Source organism: Mandrillus leucophaeus, unplaced genomic scaffold (genome assembly GCF_000951045.1).
Source record: "Mandrillus leucophaeus isolate KB7577 unplaced genomic scaffold, Mleu.le_1.0 Scaffold108, whole genome shotgun sequence".
NCBI lineage: Eukaryota > Metazoa > Chordata > Mammalia > Primates > Cercopithecidae > Mandrillus > Mandrillus leucophaeus.
The window spans coordinates 973,662-998,771 of record NW_012098987.1 but is presented as its reverse complement, the minus strand read 5'-3'; the positions used below and the strand labels follow the sequence as shown (position 1 = coordinate 998,771).

Below are 25,110 nucleotides of genomic sequence, written 5' to 3'. Positions count from 1 at the left end.
AACTAACTAGTTGTTCCATATTACTGACGTATTTGAAAGGGATGGAGTTGTATCTTTAATATTTAAAGGTGCAGCATGTTGGAAAAAAGTATTAGATCCCCAGCTTTACCACTGAGTGATCTTAGGCAAACCTATTCTTTCTCTTTTTTTTTCTTTAGTTTATATGCAGGAAGTTACAGTTTAGCACAGGTGCACCCTCCTAAGCACCCAGACTTCCTACAACATTAAGGATGCATGTAACGAAAAGGTTCTCAGCCTCACTTGAGATTTAAAAAAATGCAAACCAAAGCAAAAGTGGTACACCACTCTTTACCCATCCAGTAGGCAAATTTAGACTTGATAACTTTCATTTGATAATACTAAATGAATATTGCATATATACTCATGATGAAAAGCATGAATTCATTCAACTTACTTTATAGGACATTTGACAACATTTATCATAATTTTAACTACATACCCTTGACCCAGGGATGGAACTGCTGGGAATTCCACCTTTGATTACACTTGCAAAAGTATCTAAGGTATATACATGTAAGAAGAAAACTGTGGCAGTTGTCATAATAATAACAAAAAAATCAGTGACAACCTAGTAGCCATAAATAATGCAGAGAATGCTATTGTTGCAAAGCTGAAAACAATGCAAGGAGTGTGTAAAATTACCCTATTCACATACATGCCTTCAAGGAGACTTAAGAAGGCCAGGCATGGTGGGCTCACATCTGTAATCCCAGCACTTTGAGAGGCTGAGTGGGTAGATATTTGAGTTCAGGAGTTTGAGACCAGCCTGGGCAATATGGTGAAACCCCGTCTACAAAATAATACAAAAAATTAGCTGGGCATGGTGGTGTGCACCTGTAGTCCCAGCTACTTGGGAGGCTGAGGCAGGATAATCACTTGAGCCTGGGAGGCAGAGGTTGCAGTAAGCCGAGATTGTGCCGTTGCACTCCAGTCTGGGTGACAAGAGTGAAACCGTCTCAAAAAAAAAAAGAGAGAGGGGAAGAAATAATTAAGTTGGAGGAAATGGCAAGAGGAGACTACTCTCCGTTTTATATCTTTCTGAATTATAGAAATGTTTCACTATGTACAAATGTTACCTTTATTTGGCAGAATTTTTTTAAATTTTTAATTTTGTGGGTACCTGGTTGGTGTATACGTTTATGGAGGTACATAAAATATTTTGGTATAGGCATGCAATGTATAATAATCACATCATGGAAAATTGGGCATCCATCCCCTCAAGCATTCATCTTTTGTGTTATAAACAATCCAATTATATTCTTATTCTTAAATGTATAATTAAATTATTATCAAATACTAGGACTTATTCATTCTAATTTTTTTTGTATCTATTAGCCATCCCCCATCTTCCTGCTACCCTTCCCAGCCTCTGGTAACCATCTTTCTATTCTTTATAGTCATGGGTTCAATTGCTTTAATTTTTAGATCCCACAAATAGATGAGAACATGTAATGTTTGTCTTTCTGTTTAAAAGAATTTTGAAAACATATATAATAGCCCTGATATTTCATGGGAAGCTTTTTTTTTTTTGAGACAGAATTTCACTTTTGTTGCCCAGGCTGGAGTGCAATGGTGTGACCTCTGCTCACTGCAACATCCTCCTCCCAGGTTCAAGGAATTCTCCTGCCTCAGTCTTCTGAGTAGCTGGGATTACAGGTGCCCGCCACCATGCCTGGCTAATTTTTTGTATTTTTAGTAGAGATGGGGTTTCACCATTCTGGTCAGGCTGGTCTCAAACTCCTGACCTCAGGTGATCCACCCACCTTGGCCTCCCAAAGTGCTGAGATTACAGGCTTGAGCCACCACGCCTGGCCAGCTTTTGTTGTTTAAAAAACAACAACAACAACAAATTTGTTTCATGATTTTTCTTATAGGCAGATTGAACTGCCCCAAGATTGGGCTGGGTTGCCCATGAGAAGGTCTGAGTCATGGTATTCGTTAGTAATTGGTTGTTGGCCTCTAACAATGAAATGTGGAAGGAATGAACTCCTAAACTGAATTGTAAAAGTTCTTAGGTAAAGCCAAAAAAAAGATCTTTTGACAATGATGCATTAGAAGAATCACAGTATTTACCTTGTTTTCTTTCTTCCTTTTTTCCCATGAATATAGATGCCTAAAGGCACAGATGACACCTGGGCCCAAAAATTGTACAACACACATTTGAACAAATGTACACTCTTTGAAAAGCCTCGTCTGTCAAACAAAGCTTTCATCATCCAACATTTTGCTGACAAAGTAAGGAAGCTTTATATCATTTTTTCTTTTTGAATTCTTAAATGTGGAAAAAAGTCAATAGTCAAGAGTATCTTTTTTTTCCTTTTGCTGATGTTTGCATTCTTCAGGGCTCAAGGGACAGCAATCTTTAGTGTTGACATGTTGGTTTTCTCTTCCTTTAACCTACATTGAGTTATTTGTGAAATAAGTATGGGTCTATAATTCTGAAATCGAGGAAACTCTGTAAACTAAGTTGTTTTTTTTTTTTATAACTCATTTAGCCAAACCTGATCTCTGATCTGAATTAACATGAGATTATTTATAGTCTGTCTTTATCACAGTTAGGCTGGATATTTACATATTTCACAGTAGAAATATGAATATGTTTTGTTACAGATCATTGCCTTCCATTTTGCTGGAAATATGAAAAAATGGTGCATGTACATACTACATCTTAAATGCCTGAAAAATTCCAAGTCCTAAAGCATAGCTTATCTCAAGGGTTTCAGAATAGCAATTGTGGACTTTTGTCACCCTCTGCAATTGATTCACTGGGTCCCTTCTAATAAGGCATACTGTCTTACTGCTTCACAAGTTCTATAGTGTACTTAGCAAATCACAAGCAATGAGAGTAATTTATATTTCAAGGAGATTGTGGTGTAGGCTTTGGGGTAAGTTTCACAGGGTCTCCTTTAGGCATTGAGGACTTTCTAAGTCTGCCCTAATTCCATCTAGAAGCCTTGAGATGACCCTAGGGCCACCTAAAGGTTTTATCTTGCAAGCTTTGACCCTCTTGAGTGGCAGACAACTGAAGTTGCTGGAGTTTTGGAAAAGAAATAGTCCCTTCTCAAGTAGTCCCATTTTACCAAATCATACAATATATCCCCAGCCTTCACCTTCATCCATCAGCAGCTTTTCACCTCTGTCCCCATCAGACCCTCATTTGTTCCTTCTGATTCTCTCTCCTGTTGTAATCTCTTCTAAGCTGAAACACCCCTGCTTGATGGTGACCTAGGTTGCAAGGAGATACAAGGAGTCAGCCTTGGAAGAGCTCTCTGGCCAGCATGGGAGAAGAGGATCTACTTATGAATCTGCTCACCCACTAACTGAGAGGATCTTTTAGATCACAGTTACTCAGCACTACCACTGTTGCCTAGAAAAAACAATATTTGAGGAGTTTTATTCTATAGTTAACATGCTTCTTACCAGGAATGGCCCTGGTTTCTTAGAAAAGACTGATAATACCCATTTGTTGAGAGCTGATCGTATAGCCTGAGACTAATAAATATTCTTGTTATTGATGATTATAATATCTATTCAAAAGTTTTATCGGTTAAGGAGATTTTTCCATGTGTTTTCAGGTGGAATACCAGTGTGAAGGATTTCTCGAAAAGAATAAAGACACCGTTTTTGAAGAACAAATTAAAGTTCTTAAATCAAGCAAGGTAACTATGGATAGGCTTACTCTAATCCAGGAGGTATTCAAAGCATTAGATTTTTAACAATAAAAATTATTTTTTAACAAAAATCAGTTTCAGTTTTTAATTTACCAAATATATAAGACTTAGTATGTTAGTCAAAGTTATTTTAGCTGCATGTCAGGTCCTGTTCTAAATGTATTAAAAATGCTAACTCATCTAATGACTCTCATTTTATGGATGAGGCACCTGAGACACAGAGACTTCATGGCTAGTGAGTTTTCAAGCCAAATTAAAATACAGGCTGTCTTGCTGAGTCTGTGCTTTTAACTCCTGTGCAATGTTTCTTTCAGTTTTGTGTGAAATTATTGCCTCCACAGTGGTTCTAGACTCTGTTGTGCCTTGGTGAGAGGCCATGAGAGAAAACAGTCTTTCTGCCCTGTCAGTTTGAAGGGAGGTGCTAGAAACATGGCCTTACACACTCCATCAAGATGGAGACTGATCTCTGGATCATCACTGAGTGCAGTTCCAGGTGTGGCCCAAAGCACTTTGAAGTTATTTTTCTTAGGCATAGGTACTAGAGACACTGCTTTCTAGAGGGAAAAAAATGTTCTAGATGGTAAGAGCTATGATGGCTACATTGTATTGATGATTAGGTTGATCCCCTCCTCCATCCCTTGACCTTCCATCTGGAAAGAATGGGGAGGGGAGCATGGCTCATGTTCATCCCACAGAGAGCAGAGCAGGAAGCCAGTTACTTAGATCAGCAGAATGAATATTCAGGTATTCAGCTAAAAATAAAAAATTTTCATGTGAATTCTTCTAGATTACTGACTGGCAGTCTTTGTTTTTCTATTTTATTCTAAGAGAATCCTTTTAACTTCAGTGGAATAGTATATGAATATTTTGACTTGTTTTTAGAATAAAAACCTTTACTATCTATTATTTTGATAATATAAAGATTACATAAAGACCAAATCCCAGTTTTAACCTTCAGAAAATAATAAGGTGAGACCAGGTGTGGTAGCTCATGCCTATAATCCCAGCACTTTGGGAGGCTGAGGCAGGCAGGCTGCTTGAGCCCAGGAGTTTAAGATCAGCCTGAGCAACATGGCAAAACCCCATCTCTACAAAAAAATACAAAAATTAGCTGGGCATGGTGGTGCATGGCTGTAGTTTCAGCTACTTGGGAAGCTGAGTGGGAGAATCACTTGAGCCCGGGAGGTTGAGACTGCAGTGAGCCGTAATTGTGCCACTGTACTCCAGCCTGGGAGACAGCGAGACTCTGTCTCCAAAAAAAAAAAGGTTAAAGTGTCTAACAGTCACTGGGCATTAATTGTTTATAGTTTTATAGGATTGATATGTAAGAGAAAATTCCCATAATGCCAGTCTCTAAGTATTATTCAGTTAAAGATCTTTATTGATTTGATTTATAAATAATAATAAAATTCTAGTTTTATTACTTTGTCAAAGTAGTTTAGCTGAAACAGAACATTCACAGGTTTTCATCTGATTCTTGTTGTTGTTGTTGTTGTTGTTTTGAGACAGTGTCTCACTGTCACCCAGGCTGGAGGGCAGTGATGTGATGATCACAGGACTCACTGCAGCCTCGACCTCCCTGGCTCAGGTGATCCTTCCACATCAGCCTCCCAAGTAGCTAGGACTACAGGTGCACGCCACCATGCCTGGCTAATTTTTTGTCGAGACGGGGTTTCACCATGTTGTCCAGGCTGGTCTTGAACTCCTGGTCTTAAGGGAACTACCCACCTCGGCCTCCCAAAGTGCTGGGATTACAGGCATGAGCCACCGCACCTGGCCAGGTTCTCATTCTTGAGGCATCCTTGATCAGTTGTCTTTATTCTGATTTAGTTTTCTAATTGGCTTTTGAGTCCTTAGTCGTCATAAAGTGGGTATGCGTTCTGACAAATCATTTGCAGTGACCACCAGTCTGTGTAACATTGTTGCCATTGAAGTGGGGACAGTGTGTGACTTACCTAACATAGCTTGGAGGCTTCCTCTGCTCCCGGTCTTTGCTGAAACCCAATCTAGGGGTATGAACTTCATAATTTCACTGCACCTGATAGAAGCCAGTATCACATAGTGTAAATGTGTTCTCTTGAAAGTACTAATTTTAGAAGACTAATATCTGTGTTATGTGTTTTGAGTAGAATTATTTTTGTGGTAATACAATGTAGAGTATGTTTGTGTATTTCTGTGTTTTGTCTTTTTTTTCCTGCAGCCTCTAGCTTACAACTTGAAAAGGAATTTAAAAAAAAAAATATATATATATATATATATATGGAATTATAAACTTATCAGAAGGTGCCTTATTTGATATTTTTCTACCATAAAGAAATCTTCCATTGCCACATCTAATATCAGGAAGCATATAAATAAATTGCAACTTGACTAAATACCACTAAATTTCAGTTCTACCGAGTACCATTAAAATGAGTTTTAACCCTCTACTTTCTGTATAGCTGATTAATAAGGGGAAGCACAGTTCATCTACTGAGTTTATGCCTCAGATCTCTCATCTATAAAATAGAATCATGATAGCATCTAATTTATGGAATTGTTATGAAGATTAAATGGGTTGTATTAAGGTTAATAGATAAATAATTGTAGTTGCAAATATAGCTTGACTAATTAGAAGAACTGGTTTTATTTATATGGGATGTGGCACTGTTGTAAAGGTATATACATACATCAAGATGTTCCTTTGGATTCGTTTGAAGTCTCTTTTTTTCCATAAAATTTCTCCCAACCGTATTGACTAGTATCATCTACCTGCTTATTGAGTACCAGATCTTATAATAGTCTTTGACATTGCTAACCTGATAGAACACAAAATTGATTACAGGAATTATTTGTTGAAGTTATAAATCCCTCGAAAACAAATATCAAATGTATAGGATATGGGTAGGGTTTTAAACTTTTTTTTCTATAACCCAAATTATCTTCCAAAAAGTATTATTCATAACTTTTAAAACCTTCTAATATTGTAGAATTTGTTTATGACCCTTTCCTGCTGAGATTTTCGGTGATGTTTTTGAGTTAGTGCTCAGCACTTAAGTTAGTAGGCGGACAAATAAAGCAGGTAAGTAAACACTTGATAAATAACATGCAAACTTGGACTAGTGTTTTTCTCCACCTGATGCTAAAACAGTTTGTGGAAATGAAGTGATAAGGCTTTCAATTACTATTTTCCCCATAAAATAATTATAATTCAAGCCCATTAATGTGTTTAAATTTGTCATTTCCTGTGGATTAGGTTTTCAAGTCCGGGTGCAGTAGTTCTGACTTCGCTTTCCCCCAGACATGGTTGTAGAATTATTGCATTTTTCCATGTTTTTTTTTAATAGCTTTTACCTCACCTTTCTCTCATATTCTTGGCTCTTATCATAGATAGTGACTCTTTCTGGATTGTGACTCTGACAGTGATTACTTAAGGAAGGGAATCTCTGTAATACTTATTTTGTGAAGGTTTATGTTCAAGTTTGGTTTAGAATGTAATTTCCTTATACTGTTTCTGACTTAGTTTAAGATGCTACCAGAACTATTTCAAGATGATGAGAAGGCCATCAGTCCAACCTCAGCCACCTCGTCAGGGCGCACACCCCTTACACGCATTCCTGCAAAGCCCACCAAAGGCAGACCAGGCCAGATGGCCAAAGAGCACAAGAAAACGGTGGGGCATCAGGTGAGTTCAGGGAGCTGCTGCCAGGCTCCTTCCTTTCTGGCTCATCTGAAACCTCAGATCTTCCCTCTTCAGCCTCCCAGGTGGGATCCTCAGTTAAGGAGAGCCTAGAGCTTTCACTGTAGTATCATACGACACCGTCCACTAAAACTCTTCTCCACCCAATTTTAGACCTGTGACTGCATAAGCCTTTCCCTGAATAATTTCCTCTACAGTTCAATTCTTCTAGTGCATGTCATCTCTCTCAGACCACCCCATCTTTGCTTAGTTTTCTGTTTGTTTTGTCTCTGTATTTGTATGGTGCCTCAGTCAGCTCCTTCAGAACAGGGCCCTCACCTTTCTTTGATGTCTTATGTTCTCTGAGAGTGGGAAATGTTACATACATGCTTAGTGCCTGAACAGGGAGTAGGGCTTTGAATGGAGGCTGAGCGCTCCTCAGCTTGCTCTCCTGTGCATGTGACCCTGTGCCTGGTGTAGATAAGAACAGGGCCTGACCCAGGTCCACAGCCTCTAGTCCTGATCCTAGGTCCCTAGTTTTAACTCCTCTCTGCCTATCCTTTGTCATTCTCTCACTCATTACCTATACTCTTTTAAGTCATCTGCTACGTTTTCCAGTATCTTCCATCAAAATTCCCACTTTATGTGATTAAATGGCCTTAAAGCAAGGTTATATTGTTAGTTACATATGACAGCTCATAACAGATTTCTGTAGCTTCCTGTGGGGAAAAGGAGTGGGAGTATAGGAATCTATATTTAGTAGAGTAAGCATGAAAATGGTAGAATTTAGGCAAATTTTAACCAAAAGCCCTAGCATTCTTGTTTTGTGGCAGCTCCTCTTCTGAAGATGGGTCAAGTTTATAAGTGGCAGAGTTATCTCCATTAGTGTCATAGGAAGAGAATTTTCCATGGTTTTACCTCATCTTTGACTTTGGACAAATCCTTGATACCCGCTTCTGCCCTTTTTCATGCAGTTCAGAAACTCCCTGCACCTGCTTATGGAGACACTCAATGCCACTACCCCTCACTATGTGCGCTGTATCAAGCCTAATGACTTCAAGTTCCCATTCACGTAAGTATTTCTGAACTACCCAATGAAAAAGTATATATCTTGTAAGAAGTGCCAAACCAACCAAGCAAACCAATATTTTCCTTACATTTTTATAAGGAAAAAAATACTTGGGTAAGTCTTCATGTCTTGTAGAGGGAAACCATTAGTCAGTAGATTATTTTTTCAGTTTTTGTCCCTTTTGAGAATGTGAGAATAAATTATCAGCCTTCTGAAGATTTGAAAAGTTGAGGTCAACCAAGCATTCTGGTTCTGTTTTCTGTTTTGAATTTTCTTCAATTGATCTCTCTGGGATTTTTGTTGATTTGGGCATTAGGTGGAACCAGCACTGGCTAGGACAAGGCTGTTTGGCAAATGCTTACCTGCTGCTTCTCCACTGTTGAAATTATCAAAGGGTGTCTGTTTTTACCACACCTCCTCCTGCTTTAGATACCATGCATGAAGGGAGAATCAATCTTTCTGGAGATTTGTTTTTACAAAACAGAAATATTTTTCTAATTTTATGTATGTATTTATTTATTTTGAGATAGAGTTTCGCTCTTCTTGCCCTGGCTGGAGTATAATAGTGTGATCTCGGCTTACCATAACCTCTGCCTCCCAGGTTCAAGCAAGTCTCCTGCCTCAGCCTCCCGAGTAGCTGGGATTACAGGCATGCACCACCACGCCCAGCTAATTTTGTATTTTTAGTGGAGATGGAGTTTTATCATCTTGGCCAGGCTGGTCTTGAACTCCTGACTTCATGATCTGCCCCCCTCTGCCTCCCAAAGTGCTGGGATTACAGGCGTGAGCCACCATGCCCAGCCTATTTTTCTAATTTTAAGAGTAATACATGTACATTGTAAAGACAGTTTTCAGGAAATACAGAATAGTGTAAAAATAAATGAAAAAGCATCCATCAACTGGGTGCAGTGGCTCACACTTGTAATCCCAGCACTTGGGGAGGCCAAGGTAGGTGGATCACTTGAGGTCAGGAGTTCAAAACCAGCCTGGCCAACATGGTGAAATCCTGTCTCTACTAAAAGTACAAAAATTAGCTGGGCGTGGTGGCAGGCGCCTGTAATCCCAGCTACTCGGGAGGCTGAGGTAGGAGAATCACTTGAACCCAGGAGGCGGAGGTTGCAGTGAGCCGAGATTGCACCACTGCACTCTATCTAGCCTGGGGGATAAGAGCGAGACTTCATCTCAAAAAAAAAAAAAAGAGAAAAAGAAAAAGAAAAAGCATCCATCATACCCAGGGAGATAACTGGTATTAACTGTCATACATTGTTCTTGATTAACCACCTTCCCTTCCCTCCATGCTCCGTGTGTGTGTGTGTGTGTGTGTGTGTGTGTGTGTGTGTGTGTGAGAGACAGAGAGACACACACACAAAAGGAGGGGCCTTGTGCTATGATTGCTGTTTAGTCTTTACTTTTAATAGATTGTGAACACTTTCCCTTTTGGTAAATAAAAATCACATAATCATAATGACTACAGAGTATTCCATTGTAAAGACATAGTATCATTTATTTAAATTAGTTCCTACTGATGGCCATTTAAGTTGTTCCAACAATGCTGTAATAAACATCCTGTGCCAAACATTTTTGTGTATTTGTCTGATTATCTCATTGGAATAATGTGATTCTAGAACTGGAATTTATAGGTCAAAGACCAGGCACACTTAAAAAGGTTGTAATAGCTCCCACCCCCCACCCTCTCCATAGTGTATGAGTGCGCTTTTCCGTACCCCTGTGCCAGTCCTGCTGTCTGGAGATTCTGCCTTAGACTGGAGGGCAGTTCTGAAGGACTGCTGTCTTTCTGTCTGCCTCATCACCAAGAAGTCCTTCATGGAAGAAGTGGGAAGCAGGAAGAAGCTGCTACACTTGGGTCTCTGTCCTGGACAGCCCTCAGGACCATGACCTTTTATCAACCAACCTCATCTTCCACACCAACAGAACACCTGAGAAGATAGCACAGGGGAGGCCTAGATGGATCGCTCAGAACTTAACTATGGAAGTCACAGGAGCAATCATTTGGCCGAAGGGAAACCTTAATACTTCCTCTTCAGTGCCAATTTAGCTTGAGGATGCCATTTGCCTAGAGTGAAATAAATACAAAATGTAATACAAAATAAAAATCTTGTTCATTGATGTGGACACAAGGTTTAGAACAGTAGTAATTTTTTAAAAAATATAACTGAATGAGGCATATTTAATTTGTGCTTCCTGTTAGAGAAATTTCCAGGGTTGACCAGTCTTTATTCCAGGGGAGCTCTGTATACTGATCTAATGACTTCTGAGAGCTTCTTGTCAGGCCATGCCATGAAATGAGTATGGGCAAAGTACAAAGGAATGTTGTGTTGTTGTTGCTGCTGCTGTTGTTTTTTAGACGGAGTCTCGCTGTGTCGCCCAGGCTGGAATGCAATGGCGCGGCCTCGGCTCACTGCAACCTCCGCCTCCCAGGTTCAAGTGATTCTCCTGCCTCAGCCTCTGGAGTAGCTGGGATTACAGGTGCCCGCCACCATGCCCGGCTAATTTTTATATTTTTCGTAGAGACAGGGTTTCACCATGTTGGCTAGGCTGGTCTCAAACTGCTGACCTCGTGATCCGCCCACCTCAGCCTCCTAAAGTGCTGGGATTACAGGCGTGAGCCACTGCACCTGGCCATGTTGTGTTGTTTTAAATGTGCTCAGTGGACTTTCTTGTTGTTGTTGAGACAAAGTCTCACTCTATCACCCAGACTGGAGTGCAGTGGCGCAATCTTGGCTCACTGCAACCTCCACCTCCCGAGTTCAAGTGATTCTCCAGCCTCAGCCTCCCGAGTAGCTGGGATTACAGGTGTGTGCCACCATGCTCGACTAATTTTTCTGTTTTTAGTAGAGACGGGGTTTCTCCATGTTGGCCAGGCTGTTCTCGAACTCCTGACCTCAGGTAATCTACCCTCCTGGGTCTCCCAAAATTCTGGGATTACAGATGTGAGCCACCACACCCAGCAAACTCTTATAAGAGTTTGTGTTATGAGTTGCAGGTAATGTTTACAGTTATTTTTACTGCTTATTGTCTCCTCCCCATTCTCTCATAGTTTTCCATTTTGATCACTGCTCCGACTTCTGAATGCTTTCTTTTCTGTTTTATCCATTTTGCTCTTACAAAAGAATTTACACCCTGACTGAGGAGAGTAATTTGTGGCCACCAGCCAGGTTCTTTGTGGATTAATGGCTTTAATTTTTATGTGTAGGTTTGATGAGAAGAGGGCAGTGCAGCAACTGAGAGCTTGCGGTGTCCTGGAAACCATCCGAATCAGTGCGGCTGGTTTTCCCTCACGGTGAGCCTGGCATTTTTCAGATGTAAGGGGTCCTAATGGGAGAAGATCCTAGTTCTTTAAGTAAACTCAGATGGTTTTCTTTTAATAGGTGGACTTACCAAGAATTTTTCAGCCGCTACCGTGTCCTAATGAAGCAGAAAGATGTGCTGAGTGACAGAAAGCAAACATGCAAGAATGTGTTAGAGAAACTGATACTGGTAAGAAAGATTTCACTTACGGTCATCTGAGCAGAAGGCCTTGTGGTTCTGACCTTGGAGAGCCCCAGGAACTTTTGTATAAAATTTTCCTAGTCCAGGTCATTTCAGGGTGGGATCTGAGAGGGGCACGCTACTGTGTTTAGAATGCTGAAACTAGTGAGGATGATGGTCCACTGTCAGGAGGCAGAGCTGTGAGGCCTGGACCCACACTTGAGACACATTCTTCTTAGACAGTTTGATTATTATTAATAAAAATGTACCTAGTACTTACTTCTGGAAGACACCAGGCCAAATGCTGTGTGATTAAGAAAAAATAAGTCTTGTTCTCAGGTAATACAGTCTTACTTGGAAAGTAATACTTTTTGAAGACAAGTATAATATTTAACCATAGTGTCTATATCAAATGCTGAAATGAGTGGAACAAGAAATTGGGATGAAAAAGCCACGTCTAGCTATGGGAAGGAGAGATTTCATGAAAGAGGTGTGTTTTAAGTCAGACCCTGAGAATGGGTAAGGTTATGCAAAAATGGAAGGAGAATATTATAAGAGGGAGTAAAAAGCAAGGTAAGCATAGGGTTTGCTGAGAAAACAGTTTTTTGCAGTGTGAGATTTGTGTATGGGACAATAGAGAAATGGTTAGGAAATGTAGGTTGGTGTTACAGAGAGTCTTGCAGGCCAGGCTAAAGAGTTCTGCAACTTTACTGTGACCTGGAATGCTTGTTAAAATACAGATTTCTGGGCCCCGCCATCAGAATTTCTGATTCGGTAGGTCTGAGGTGGGCGCAAGAATTTGCATTTCCCAGGTGATACTGATGCTGTCTGAGGACTACATTTTGAGAACTACTGATCTTGGTCTTAGAGAATTAAAGATTCATGAAAGGTTTTTAAAAAAATATTTTCACTTGGTTAACACTAGCCTAGATGGAGTACCTCACTTTGAGCTAATTGATCATAATTACTAGCTCTGAACTAAATGTAATGCCCCTTTGTTGTTAATAATATTTTTTCCTTGAAAGAGCTAAGTTCACTTCCTCAATAATGCTTTTTTTTTTTTTAAACTGGGGCTTTTTAAGTTTGCACCAATTCCCTTTTTTTTGTTTTGAGACAGAGTCTTGCTCTTTCACCCAGGCTGGAGTGCAGTGGCATGATCTCGGCTCACTGCAATCTCCACCTCCTGGATTCAAGCCATTCTCTTGCCTCAGCCTCCCCAGTAGCTGGGATTATAGGTGTGCACCACCACACCCAGCTGATTTTTATATTTTTAGTAGAAACAGGATTTTACCATGTTGGCCAGGCTGGTCTCAAACTCCTGACCTCGTGATCTGCCTGCCTCAGTCTCTCAAAGTGCTGAGATTACAGGTGTGAGCCACTGTGCACAGCCTGCCCAATCCCCTTCTAACCTGTGTTCAGGTGGGAATGTAGAGCAGAAAGTAGGAACAGGCCTATGCCTGGTCCCCTCACCCAGGCCACTTCAGGCCTGATCAGGGCTTTGCGGGAATTTAGGCAGAGGAGGCTGAAAGATGGAGGCAGGACTGGTGTGAGGTGTGAAGCGGGTCAGGGGTAAGGACCACTTTTCTAGCTAGGGTTCCTATGTAAACTTTATTGATTTAAATTGAAATAATTTTAGATTTTTTAGGTATATGTGGATGTTTTTCATTTTTTGGTTTCATGTATGAGACATGACAAGATACCTACTTATAGGGAAAAATGGTTTTCTCTGTTTTCCGTTAGAATTTCAGATCACATGGCCGAGCATGGTGGCTCATGCCCTTAATCCCAGCACTTTGGGAGGCCGAGGCGGGTGGACTGCCTGAGGCCCAGTTTGTGGCCACCCTGGCCAACATGGTGAAACCCTGTCTCCACTAAAAATATAAGAATTAGCTGGACGTGGTGGTGCTCACCTGTAATCCCAGCTCCTGAGGCAGGAGTATCGCTTGAACCCAGAAGGCGGAGGCTGCAGTGAGCCGAGATCACAGCACTGTAGTCCAGCTTGGGAGACAGAGCGAGACTCGTCTCAAAAAAAAAAAAGAAAGAATTTCAGATCACAGTGATGATTCTTATACATACATTCCATTCTTTAATGCAAGAATGGTTAATGATTTGTGTACTTCTAGATAAGGTGAATCACAATGTAATATAAATGGTTATATTTTTGTAAAAGGAGTTTAAAAGGATTTTTTTTTTTGAGACGGATTCTTGCTTTGTTGCCAGGCTGGAGTGCAGTGGCACGATCTTGGCTCACTGCAACCTCCACCTCCTGGGTTCAAGCGATTCCCCTGCCTCAGCCTCCCAAGTACCTCCAAGAATACAGGTGCACGCCACCATGCCCAGCTAATTTTTTTGTGTTTTAGTAGACAGGGTTTCACCATGTTGGCCAGGATGTTCTCGATCTCCTGACCTCACGATCCACCCGCCTTGACCTCCCAAAGTGCTAGGATTACACACGTGAGCCACTACGCCTGGCCAATTTGTAGGATTTTAAACATATTAATGGGGTTTTATTAGTTTGTTTTCAGATATTATTGATAAAGCCAAGAGATAACTGTTTAGAAATGTAACTCAATATGAATACCCAAGAATTTTGGTTTTTGGTTTTTATTTGAATTTTATTTCATATGCGTTTCTTCCTGCCTTATTCTTCACACTGGTGTTTTTGTCCCTTCAGCTTCTCATGGAATATACAGCCCGATGTAATCCTTACAACCTGGGTCAGTCAGAGAGAGTCAACATCTCCATTTCCTTGAGATGTTTAAAACACAAACAAGCAAATAATAACTGCCTATAACCCACAACCAAGTTTTGGGCCTCAGATAATAATTCCAGGTAGAATAATTCTGGAAAATAACTCTTAAACTGCAGTTTTTCTTAAAATCCCTTCTATTTGCTCAACTTGCATAGGATTAAAAATCTGGCTCCATTAGTTAATTGTGATGTAGCCCAAGTTTTAGCTAATAGATTCATTCCTTTACTGATTCTGCTTTTAGACATTTTTTCTTTTAAATTTCATTTATATGATTATTATTTCTGAATATACAATTTATTCCAAAAATAGGACAAGGACAAATACCAGTTTGGTAAGACAAAGATCTTTTTCCGTGCCGGTCAAGTGGCCTATCTAGAAAAATTGAGAGCGGACAAACTGAGGGCTGCCTGCATCCGGATCCAGAAGACCATCCGAGGGTGGCTGCTGAGGAAGAAGTACCTACGCATGCGGAAGGCGGCCATCACCGTGCAGAGATACGTGCGGGGCTACCAGGCCCGATGGTAGGTCTCCTGAGGACAGATTAGAGTGCACATCTAATTCACTGTCGGAGGACAGTTTTGAGTGGTCACCATACCTGAAAAGATAACACCTCACCTTTTCTTAGTTCCAAGGGACAACAAATTAACTCATAGGACAGCTAAATAGAATAAAATTTCACTCAGCTATATGAATGATTCAGATTTATCTTCAAAACATTTACAAACTGCTGCTTACTTATGTCCTCAAAATTTTTATTTTTGATACTTTTATATTGGGCTTGAGGAAATCGTGTATAAATTAAAACAGTCATGAATATGAGCTAGTTAACAATGACTTCATTGAATAATTTTCAGGAGCAGTTAACTGAGAGGGTCTGGAAGAGAATTACACTTTAGTGTGATTACATATTAGGTTAATTTTAATTGAGAAGTATAAGTAGAAATGAATTAATCATGAACTTATACCCTCACAAATTCAGGAAAAATATGGTAGATTAATAATGGCTAGATCCAAGAAAGATGGTGATAACTAAGTATGAGATTACTGTGTATGTCTGTCTGCTCTATAAAGAGAGCATGGCCCAGGGTAAATGGATCCTGTTGTAGAAAGAATAAACTTTTATGAATTTTGCTTTCTTGTAAAATCTGGCAATGTGGGCCATCCTACTTTTCAGAGTTAGGGAGGGCTCAGATGAGATAATAAATGCAGAAATACTTTGGGAAACTGTAAATTGCTATACAAATGTAAGTAAATATAAATGTTGACTTAGCATGCACATTATTAGAATAATACAATGGAGGTACTACTCTTTATGCCTAAAACAGTGACACTGTTTACGTTTCTCTAGCATGTATTCCTGCATTTTTTTCTGATTACTGACAACATAATATTATTTTCTTTGGCCAGCTATGCTAAGTTTCTGCGCAGAACCAAGGCAGCAACCATCATTCAAAAGTACTGGCGCATGTTTGTGGTCTGCAGGAGGTACAAGATTAGACGAGCTGCCACTATCGTTCTTCAGTCTTACTTGCGAGGCTTCTTGGCCAGAAATAGGTATCGCAAGGTGAGGCATTATTTTCAACTTTGTTTATTCATTCTATTAGCATTACAGGGGCTACGATGAATGTAGGAACTGTATGGGGACAACCAGCTATTAAAATGCTATTTGTTTATTTTTAAAAATTCTTTTTTAGAAATAGGATCTCGCTCTGTCACCCTGGCTGGGGTGCAGTGGTGCAGTCATAGTACACTGCAGCCTCAGACTCCTGGCCTCAAGCAGTCCTCCCACTATGGCCTTCCAAAGCACTGAGATTACAAGTGTGAGCCACTGTGCGCATGTCCAGCCTGAAATGCATTTTAAAATACTAAATAATCACATATAGTTATTAAAAAAGAAATGAGAAAATATCTTTTCCCTCCTTTTTTCTCTTTGTTTATATAATTTGAAAAAAAAAGTATGTTAGTTTACTGTGGTTGCTATAATAAATTATCACAAACTTGTTACCTTAAAACAACCGAAATGAATTCTATCAGAGTTCTGGAGACCAGAAGTCCAAAATCATTATCACTGGGACAAAATCAAGTTGTCAGCAGGCTGCTCTCCCTCTAGAAGCTCCAGGGGAGAATCCTGGCCTCTTGCAGCCTCTGGTGGCTGCCAGCATTCCTGTGCTTGTAGCCGCATCAGTCCAGTCTCAACCTCTGTTTTCACAGCATTTTCTCCTCTGTGTATCTGATTCTTCTATCTGCCTCTTATAAGAATAATTATGATAGCATTTAGGTTCCACCCATGTGATCCAGGATAATCCTCCCATCTGAAGACCCTTAACCTAATCATATCTGCAAAGGCCCTTTTTCTGAATAAGTTAACATTTGCAGGTTCCAGGGATTAGCACCTAATTTCTTTGGGGCCCACCACTCAGATGACTACAGAGAACTTTGAATAGATAGAATATATGACAAACAGGTTGAAGGTTATTCCAAGAATGAGACAACCTTGGAAGAATTTACCATGGTGAAGAGGAGGCAAATTACAACATTAATGTGGTTAAAATTGTATTGACAGGTATGATGCGCCAAAAGTGTTTGACGAATAATCTTATATCTAGCGATAATTAACGGGGTCACCAGAGTAGTCTTAATTATCACCTGTGACCATTGATGAACGATTTTTATCTCTTTCATTTTGGCAAGGTTTGGGAATCTATCCTATAGAATATATTTCAAATAAGCAAGAAATATAAGCCTGGATGTTAGAACTCTATGGACATTACCATTAGAAGGAGCATTAATAGGGTGATTTGGGTCTCTAAGCACAGGCAGTATATGGGTGTGACCTAGGCCCTATTTATATATTTATTTATTTATTTTACTTTTTTATTTGAAGTGATTTTAGACAACAAAAAAATTCGAAACTGATGAGGCTTGAATGAGTGTATTTAATAGCTGTGTTTTGAAGATAGCTACTCCAGATCTTTCTGCTCACCCCTCTTTTATGTAGTCTCATGCTCTTTCTATATAGGCGTGAGATTTTAGGGAGGGAAGAGGTTTGAAGTTGGCTTTTCAGATATACCAAACTAGTTACCTTCCTGTGTTCCTCACTACTTTCCTTAGGAACATCTGAGCTGAGTTTTGAGGCCACTGGTTTAGCAGTAGCAGCCTCTGGCCAGCTCAGACTCCCACTGTGACTGGACAGGGTGGAAGGTAGCAGCGTAGAGGCTTGCTCACATGTAAGCCAACAGCCATCACATTAGTACTCCTTCTAGCTGTATTTCAGGTCCAAGGTTCTCCTTCATGAGATTTGGGGGGGGTCTTAAAGAGAGTACAGGTGTTGATTAATTTCTCTCACTCATGATGAAAGTGAGATTGAAAATGGAAGCTCTGATTAGATAATGTTTCCATTTGACTAAAATTACAAAAATGGACCAGTGTCCAAAGTTGCATGGGAGAAGCAAATGGAACAGGAAACTTGGCATTAATAGCTTTGCTGCTGTGTGTTGCTTGAGTTTAAAAGTCTTTAATTTGCCATCACTGAGACTCATCCAGTTGCTCCTTACTCATCCGGATAAGACAGAGGCCTCCCTCCAGACTGTGATGTTCAGTGAACGTTCAGAACTCCCAACCTCAGTGCAGCGCGATGCAGTGGCTACACTGAAGGAAAACTGACGGCTACCTTCGCATTAGGAAAACAACCACAGAAGGCAGGCTTGAGGGGGCTGAAGACACTACTCAGATCTCCTGAACAACTGTGTTCACTTTGTATTTGATGGTTTAAAAGTTAACCACTTATTTATTAAATGTATCTTCTAGGATGACACATTTTAGTCATTATTTTTATCAAGTGCAATAACCTAAAAATAGAAAGTATTCTTTTAATGATCTTATTAAACTGCTATATATATGAATCGATGCTTTCAGAGATTTTACATTTTAAGAGTTTGATAAGGCCGGGCACGGTGACTCATGCCAATAATCCCAGCACTTTGGGAGGCCGAGGCAGGCGGATCATCTGAGGTCTGGAGTTTGAGACCAGCCTGACCAACATGATGAAACCTTGTCTCTACTAAAAATACAAAATTAGCAGGTCGTGGTGGCACACGCCTATAATCCCAGTTACTTGGGAGGCTGAGGCAGGAGAATCGCTTGAACCTGGGAGGTGGAGGTTGCAGTGAGCCGAGATTGCACCATTGCATTCCAGCCTGGGCAACAAGAATGAGACTTAGTCTCAAAAAAGCAAAAAAAAAGAGTTTGATAGGAGGTATATTGTGTCCATTTGTAATAATCACCAACAAGTATTTAAGTATATAATATTTAAATATCATTTATATCATGGAAGAGTTACTTCATAAAATTATAAACATAAAAATCTACAGGTGCCAGATTCTTCCAGTTTACTTTTTCTTTTATTTTCTCTCTTGTTTTTTTTTTTTTGAAATGGAGCTTTTCACTCTTGTTGCCTAAGCTGGAGTGCAATGGCACGATCTCAGCTCACTGCAATCTCTCCCTCCTGGGTTCAAGCTATTCTCCTGCCTCAGCCTCCTGAGTAGCTGGGATTACAGGTGCCCGCCACTACGCCCAGCTAATTTTTGTATTTTATTAGAGACGAGGTTTCACCATGTTGGCCAGGCTGGTCTCAAACTCCTGACCCATGTGAACCACCCACCTTGGCCTCCCAAAGTGCTGGGATTACAGGTGTGAGTCACTGCGCCTGGCTACCTCTTCTTAAATTCAAGAATTTCTTCTCCATCTTTCCTAGAAAATGTTTACACGGTCTCTGTTTGGTGTTCTTTAGTGACAACAAATTCATCTCATAAGGCAAACTTTTGTTGTAAGTTGTTTGTAAGTTTAGGGAAATATCATGATTGTTTTTAGGAAATGTAACATGAAATCAAAAGTAAGATTAGTTTGTTTCACATCTTGTTACTTTTACCTTTCATTTTAAAGCCCCATCCCTCCTGCCTTTGAATCCCAAAAGTGAATCCTTACTACATTTGAAATAGCAGTGGAAAATCCTCACTAGAATGGTATTCCTCAAATGTGGTAAACAACAGTGTCATCTTTTAGTTTCTAAAAAAAACAAACAAACAAACAAAAAAAAAACAATAAATCACTACAAACTTTTTAGCACCTCAAGTGTTGGCCTCTACAGACAGTTTGCTGCCCATACCCCATGTCCTCATGCACGGGCTTAATAATGCGTAGTGAGGTGGTATCAGCAGTCAGGGTGGTGGGGATATCTCTTATTTTAGTAGCACATAGTTTACAGGATGCCTGATTCTGTTAATTTTGTAGAGGATCATCTGTTGCCAACAGAAGTCATATACTAATAAGAAACCTAATATATTTTTTCTTTCTTATTAAAGTTGTTTTTCTTTTGGTAATCTGGTGCTTTTTATTTAGACAGCTTCCAAATCTATATTCTGCTTAGAATTAAACACATAATATGTGCATATGACACATTTTTATTATGTTTCTGAAATCACCTTCTAAAGTCTACTTTTCAGATCACTTTTAAAAATAATTTTGTGGCCTCCATATATCTATGATATGTATAATCTACCTAGTACATTGTCAATTCAACTTTTGTGTCTTTTCTTCTAGGTAATGTATGGATTTTCAGCCCAACATAGATTGATAATCTCGAGTGTAGTCCAGGGTCTTGACATTGCTTTCCCTTATCCTTTTCTGCAGATACTCCGTGAGCACAAAGCAGTCATCATTCAAAAGCGAGTCCGGGGCTGGCTGGCCCGCACACACTACAAGAGGAGCATGCATGCCATCATCTACCTTCAGTGCTGCTTCCGGCGGATGATGGCCAAGCGTGAGCTAAAGAAGCTCAAAATCGAGGCTCGCTCAGTGGAGCGCTATAAGAAGCTGCACATCGGCATGGAGAACAAGATCATGCAGCTGCAGCGCAAAGTCGATGAGCAGGTGTGTTTCACAGAGGGGCCCTGAGAGTGGAGTATGCCCGAAGAAATCCACCGGGATTATTTTCAATGTTGTTTTTCTTTGACTTTACCCTTCGGTCTTAGTAAAATGTAAAATTATGACCGTATTTATTTCCATAATAAGCATGAAAGTAATTATAACTCATAAGGTGGATCACAATTGCAAAAACTAAGGCAGGAAGTTGTTATTATTATTATTATGTTACTATTATTTGAGACAGGGTCTCACTCTCTCTGTCACCCAGGCTACAGTTCAGTGGCATGTTCACAGCTCACTACAGCCTCAACCTCCTGGGCTCAAGTGATCCTCCCACTACAGCCTTCTGAGTATCTGGGACTACAGGCACATACTACCACACCCAGCTAATTTTTTTATTTTGTAGAAACAGGATCTCATGTTGCCAGGCTGTTGTCTCAAGCAATCCTCCTGCCTCAGCCTCCCAAAGTGCTGGGATTACAGGCATGAGCTACCATGCCTGGCAGGAAATTATTTTTGAGAACACAGATCTACTAATGCTTCAAACCTTTATGATCAAGAGTCACATTGTATGTTATTTATTTTTCAAACACCAGCTCAAACCAGGCATACTGTATTTTATACTTTGTAATGCTCTGTCATAATTATCATTTATTTTCGTGTGGTATCATGTTTATTTTACAGATGAGTTGTTTAGCATTGAAATAGCAAAAGAAGCAGGAAGATGTTCATGCTTCTGATGAACTTGCAGTCTGTTGCAGAGATAAAAGTTTGATTGATCGAAGATAGTTACTAATATTCTAGCACGTGTAAATGATATAAAGGTAGTTAAGAATATAAAAATGCTAAGGAGAGCAAAGCAAAACAGGGATCAGAATGAAATGGGAGGAAAGATTTTCTGAGTAGCAGGGAGAAATTTTGAGGTAGTAAACAAAGATTTGTGAGAAATTTGTGTGTGTGTGTGTGTGTGTGTTTTTTTTTTTTTTTGGGACAGAGTCTCACCTTGTCACCCAGGCTAAAGTGCAGTGGTGCAGTCACGGCTCACTACAGCCTCAAACTCCTGGGCTCAAGTGATCCTCCTGCTTCAGCCTCCCAAGTAGCTAGGACTACAGGTGCACACCACCATGTCTAGCTAATTTTAAAAGTTTTTATAAAGACAGGGTCTTATTATGTGCCCAGGCTGATCTTGAACTCCTGCTGTCTTGTGATCCTCCTGCCTTGGCCTCCCAAAGTGTTGAGACTATAGGTGTGGGCCCCTACACCTGGCCAACTCGTGATTTTGAGGCTGTTTTAATCATTCTTATGCATCACTAAGCTACTACATGGTTTTTAGCAACATTTTGTTCTGTTTTCAAAAACAAGCATAGATCCTCCTATTTCTGAGTTAAGAATCAGGAAATTAAGAATTTACTATGTAATTCACCTTGTGACTATGAGAAAATCACATCTGTCTTGCTTACCCCATCAAACAGAATTGAAATTATTTGTCCCTGTTTTCTTCTCTCTTTGTGTCACCTAGAAGGTATTGGTTGTGCTATTGCAAATGTTGTAGTTAGTATTTTGGTTAGATACTATATCAGTGTTATGATGATACAGCATGAATATGATGAATAAGCATGGTTTTCTCACTAAATACATATTGTTATTTATGTGTATATTTAAAGAACAAAGACTACAAATGCCTTGTGGAGAAACTAACCAATCTGGAAGGAATATACAACTCTGAGACTGAGAAACTACGAAGTGACTTAGAACGTCTTCAACTAAGTGAAGAGGAAGCGAAAGTTGCCACTGGGCGGGTCCTTAGTCTGCAGGAAGAAATTGCCAAGCTCCGGAAAGACCTGGAGCAAACTCGTTCAGAGAAAAAATGCATTGAGGAACGTGCAGATCAATACAAACAAGAAACAGAGCAGGTAGGAATAATGTCCATATCCCTGTCTACTCCATACACAAAGGAAATGTGCTGTCATCATGACTTGGTCCATGTGACTCACTGTTGGTTTTATTAGAAATGTAGTACAAATTTTAGTTGAATTACTGTTAATTATTACTGTTTCCTAAGTGTTTATTTCACATTATGAATGAGTAGGCTGCAGGTCTTTTAGCAGAACTTTTGACTCTAATAAGAACAGAGGCAGAGCAGTATTTTTAGGAGAGAATGGCCAAGTACCTACTAACACTCGTATATTAAAATAAAAAATAAAAATAAAAATAAAAGAAGTCCATCTGGGGCATAGACTCCTTTAAAAAAAAAGTCAGTCTGGGGCATAGACTCCTTTTTCTTCAGTAAGGTTAATGTGATTAACCCATTTATGCCTAAGGTTGCAGTTTTTTGAATTGCAGAATCAATCTTTGGCAATGACCTTGAGCAGTAGGATATAAATAACTCCCACATGCTTAGTGTTCCAATAATGGAACATTAGGCATAATATTTAGTACCTAATGGTAGGGATCCTTGTGGAAGCCTGCATTAAGGCTGTATTAAGAAGTCCAAGCAGGAGAAATCTAAATGCACAGTGATTGCAACCAATAGCTTTATGCAGATGGAACCCTCCCCACAAAATGCTTTCAGATTGACCAGTACTTGCATGCTACAAATTTGTATTAACATATCAAAACTTTATTAAGTATAGAAGACATTAAGATTATCAAGTAGTAATGAGATGTACTGCTGAAACATTTGTAAAAGTACCTCAACATTAGGCTTCCTGGAAAAAAGTAATCAATTTTCAGAGATTCCACTGGTATTACCAACTTTAAATGAAAACAGACTTGCCTGCGTCAGCTGTAACTGCTGGCAAGAATCCTGATATGGTTTGTCTGTACTGGCTTCTAAATGTGAATAGCAGCATATGCAGTGAGAACCACAGCAGGAACTTAGATGCAGGTCGGTTAGGGTAGGGTGGCTGGTAAAATTGCAGTCCTTCCATCACATTCGAGGTTCCAATAAAGTAATTCCTGCTATATCTCTAGATCTGTACTCTATATATAGAAACAGCAGTGCCAAAAGGTGAGATTCTTTTCTGTTTTATGTAATGTTGTTTTGATACGGCAAGTTTGTTCCCTCAGAACTCAGACGTGCACTCATAAAGATACTCTTGAATGTTTAAGATCTCTTTTCTTCCTTTAAGTCTCCCAAAACCACGGAAGCTTTCCAGCTTCTGATTCCTCAGAATCCGTCCAGTATTTAAGTGTGGTGGGAAGATTCTCCTTTCCACTTTAAAGCCAAGTTCGTGCCTTTCTAGTCTGATAGAATAAACACACAAGCAGATTCACATGTCTTCTTTCATTTCATTTCATTTTCTCCTCTTTTCACAGAGATAGCTGTAGGGACTACCATTAATTCAGACATTCAGAAGACATTTCCTATGTTGTGTAGGCTGGTCTTGAACTCCTAGCCTCAAGCTGTTTTCCCACATTGGTCTCACAAAGTGCTGGGATTACAGGTGTGAGCCACTGCACCCGGCCCCATTAGTTCTGTTGATGGAATGTAGTGATAGGGAAAGAATGAAAACATTTCACTGTGACAGTCAACTTCATGGTCAGGAAAATGACATTCTCAGTCTGATCAAGGAGCCCTGAAGTTACAGTTGATTTATGTATGGTTCCTAACCAAGAGCATTTATCAAAACTGCTGAGGAGTTTTTATATAAAAAGGGAACTATCCAGACTCTGGGAGTGTGGGCTAGGCAGATTATTTTGAAAAAGCGCCATAGGTGACTTGTGTACCCCTACCAAACAAGAGCCTCTCCTGAAAGCCCACAGAGAGCTGGGGCCTTTTTTTTTTTTTTTTTTTTTAACTGAGAGTGGATGTTAAGGCAAGATCAGTGCGGAGAGAAGACAGCCCTAGGAAGGGATACGTTCTGGACTGATGTCTGCTGTGTGTGGCACAGTGTGGTTATCCAACTTTCCTGCTCCCCGGAGCCCTCTTTTCCTGTCCCAAGCCCCCTGACATGATGAGAGATTGCCTGCCAGCTTTCTCCCTATTATTAAAGCTCTTGTTTTCAGAGTTTCTTAAACTTTTGCTTAGAAAAAGGAATTCAGATTTTACTCATCATAAGCACACATTTTATTCCAAAGATGAAAATTATGTACTTTGCAAAATTACCTTTGGTTTTGATTTTTCCTTCCTGGGAATCCTTATCCAGCAAAGATTAGAAAGTTAAGAGTCAGCTTTTGTGAGTGTGTTTGTTAAAATATACATGACGTAAAATTCACCATTTTCTTTTTGCAATCTACTCATCTGACAAAGGGCTAATATCCAGAACCTGTAAAGAACTCAATCAGATTTACAAGAAAAAAGCAAACAACCCCATCAAAAAGTGAGCAAAGGATATGAACAGACACCTCTCAACAGAAGACATTCATACGCCAACAGACACATGAAAAAATGCTCATCATCACTTGCCATCAGAGAAATGCAAATCAAAACCACATTGAGATACCATCTCACACCAGTTAGAATGGTGATCATTAAAAAATCAGGAAACAACAGGTGCTGGAGAGGATATGGAGAAATAGGAACACT

General features: G+C 39.8%; 1 protein-coding gene across 5 annotated transcripts in view; it reads left to right on the top strand.

The window, feature by feature from the left end:
• Window positions 1-25,110, top strand: part of MYO5A (myosin VA (heavy chain 12, myoxin)) — a 141,441-nt gene that overhangs the window by 48,087 nt on the left and 68,244 nt on the right. For all 5 annotated transcript variants that reach the window (XM_011986343.1, XM_011986338.1, XM_011986329.1 and 2 more), the window contains exons 12-21: window positions 2,131-2,256; window positions 3,597-3,680; window positions 7,195-7,356; window positions 8,325-8,422; window positions 11,634-11,720; window positions 11,809-11,917; window positions 14,970-15,181; window positions 16,068-16,224; window positions 20,349-20,588; window positions 22,247-22,495. In XM_011986343.1, coding sequence (XP_011841733.1) covers window positions 2,131-2,256; window positions 3,597-3,680; window positions 7,195-7,356; window positions 8,325-8,422; window positions 11,634-11,720; window positions 11,809-11,917; window positions 14,970-15,181; window positions 16,068-16,224; window positions 20,349-20,588; window positions 22,247-22,495 — 1,524 coding nt within the window. The remainder of the gene's footprint in view (window positions 1-2,130; window positions 2,257-3,596; window positions 3,681-7,194; window positions 7,357-8,324; window positions 8,423-11,633; window positions 11,721-11,808; window positions 11,918-14,969; window positions 15,182-16,067; window positions 16,225-20,348; window positions 20,589-22,246; window positions 22,496-25,110) is intronic.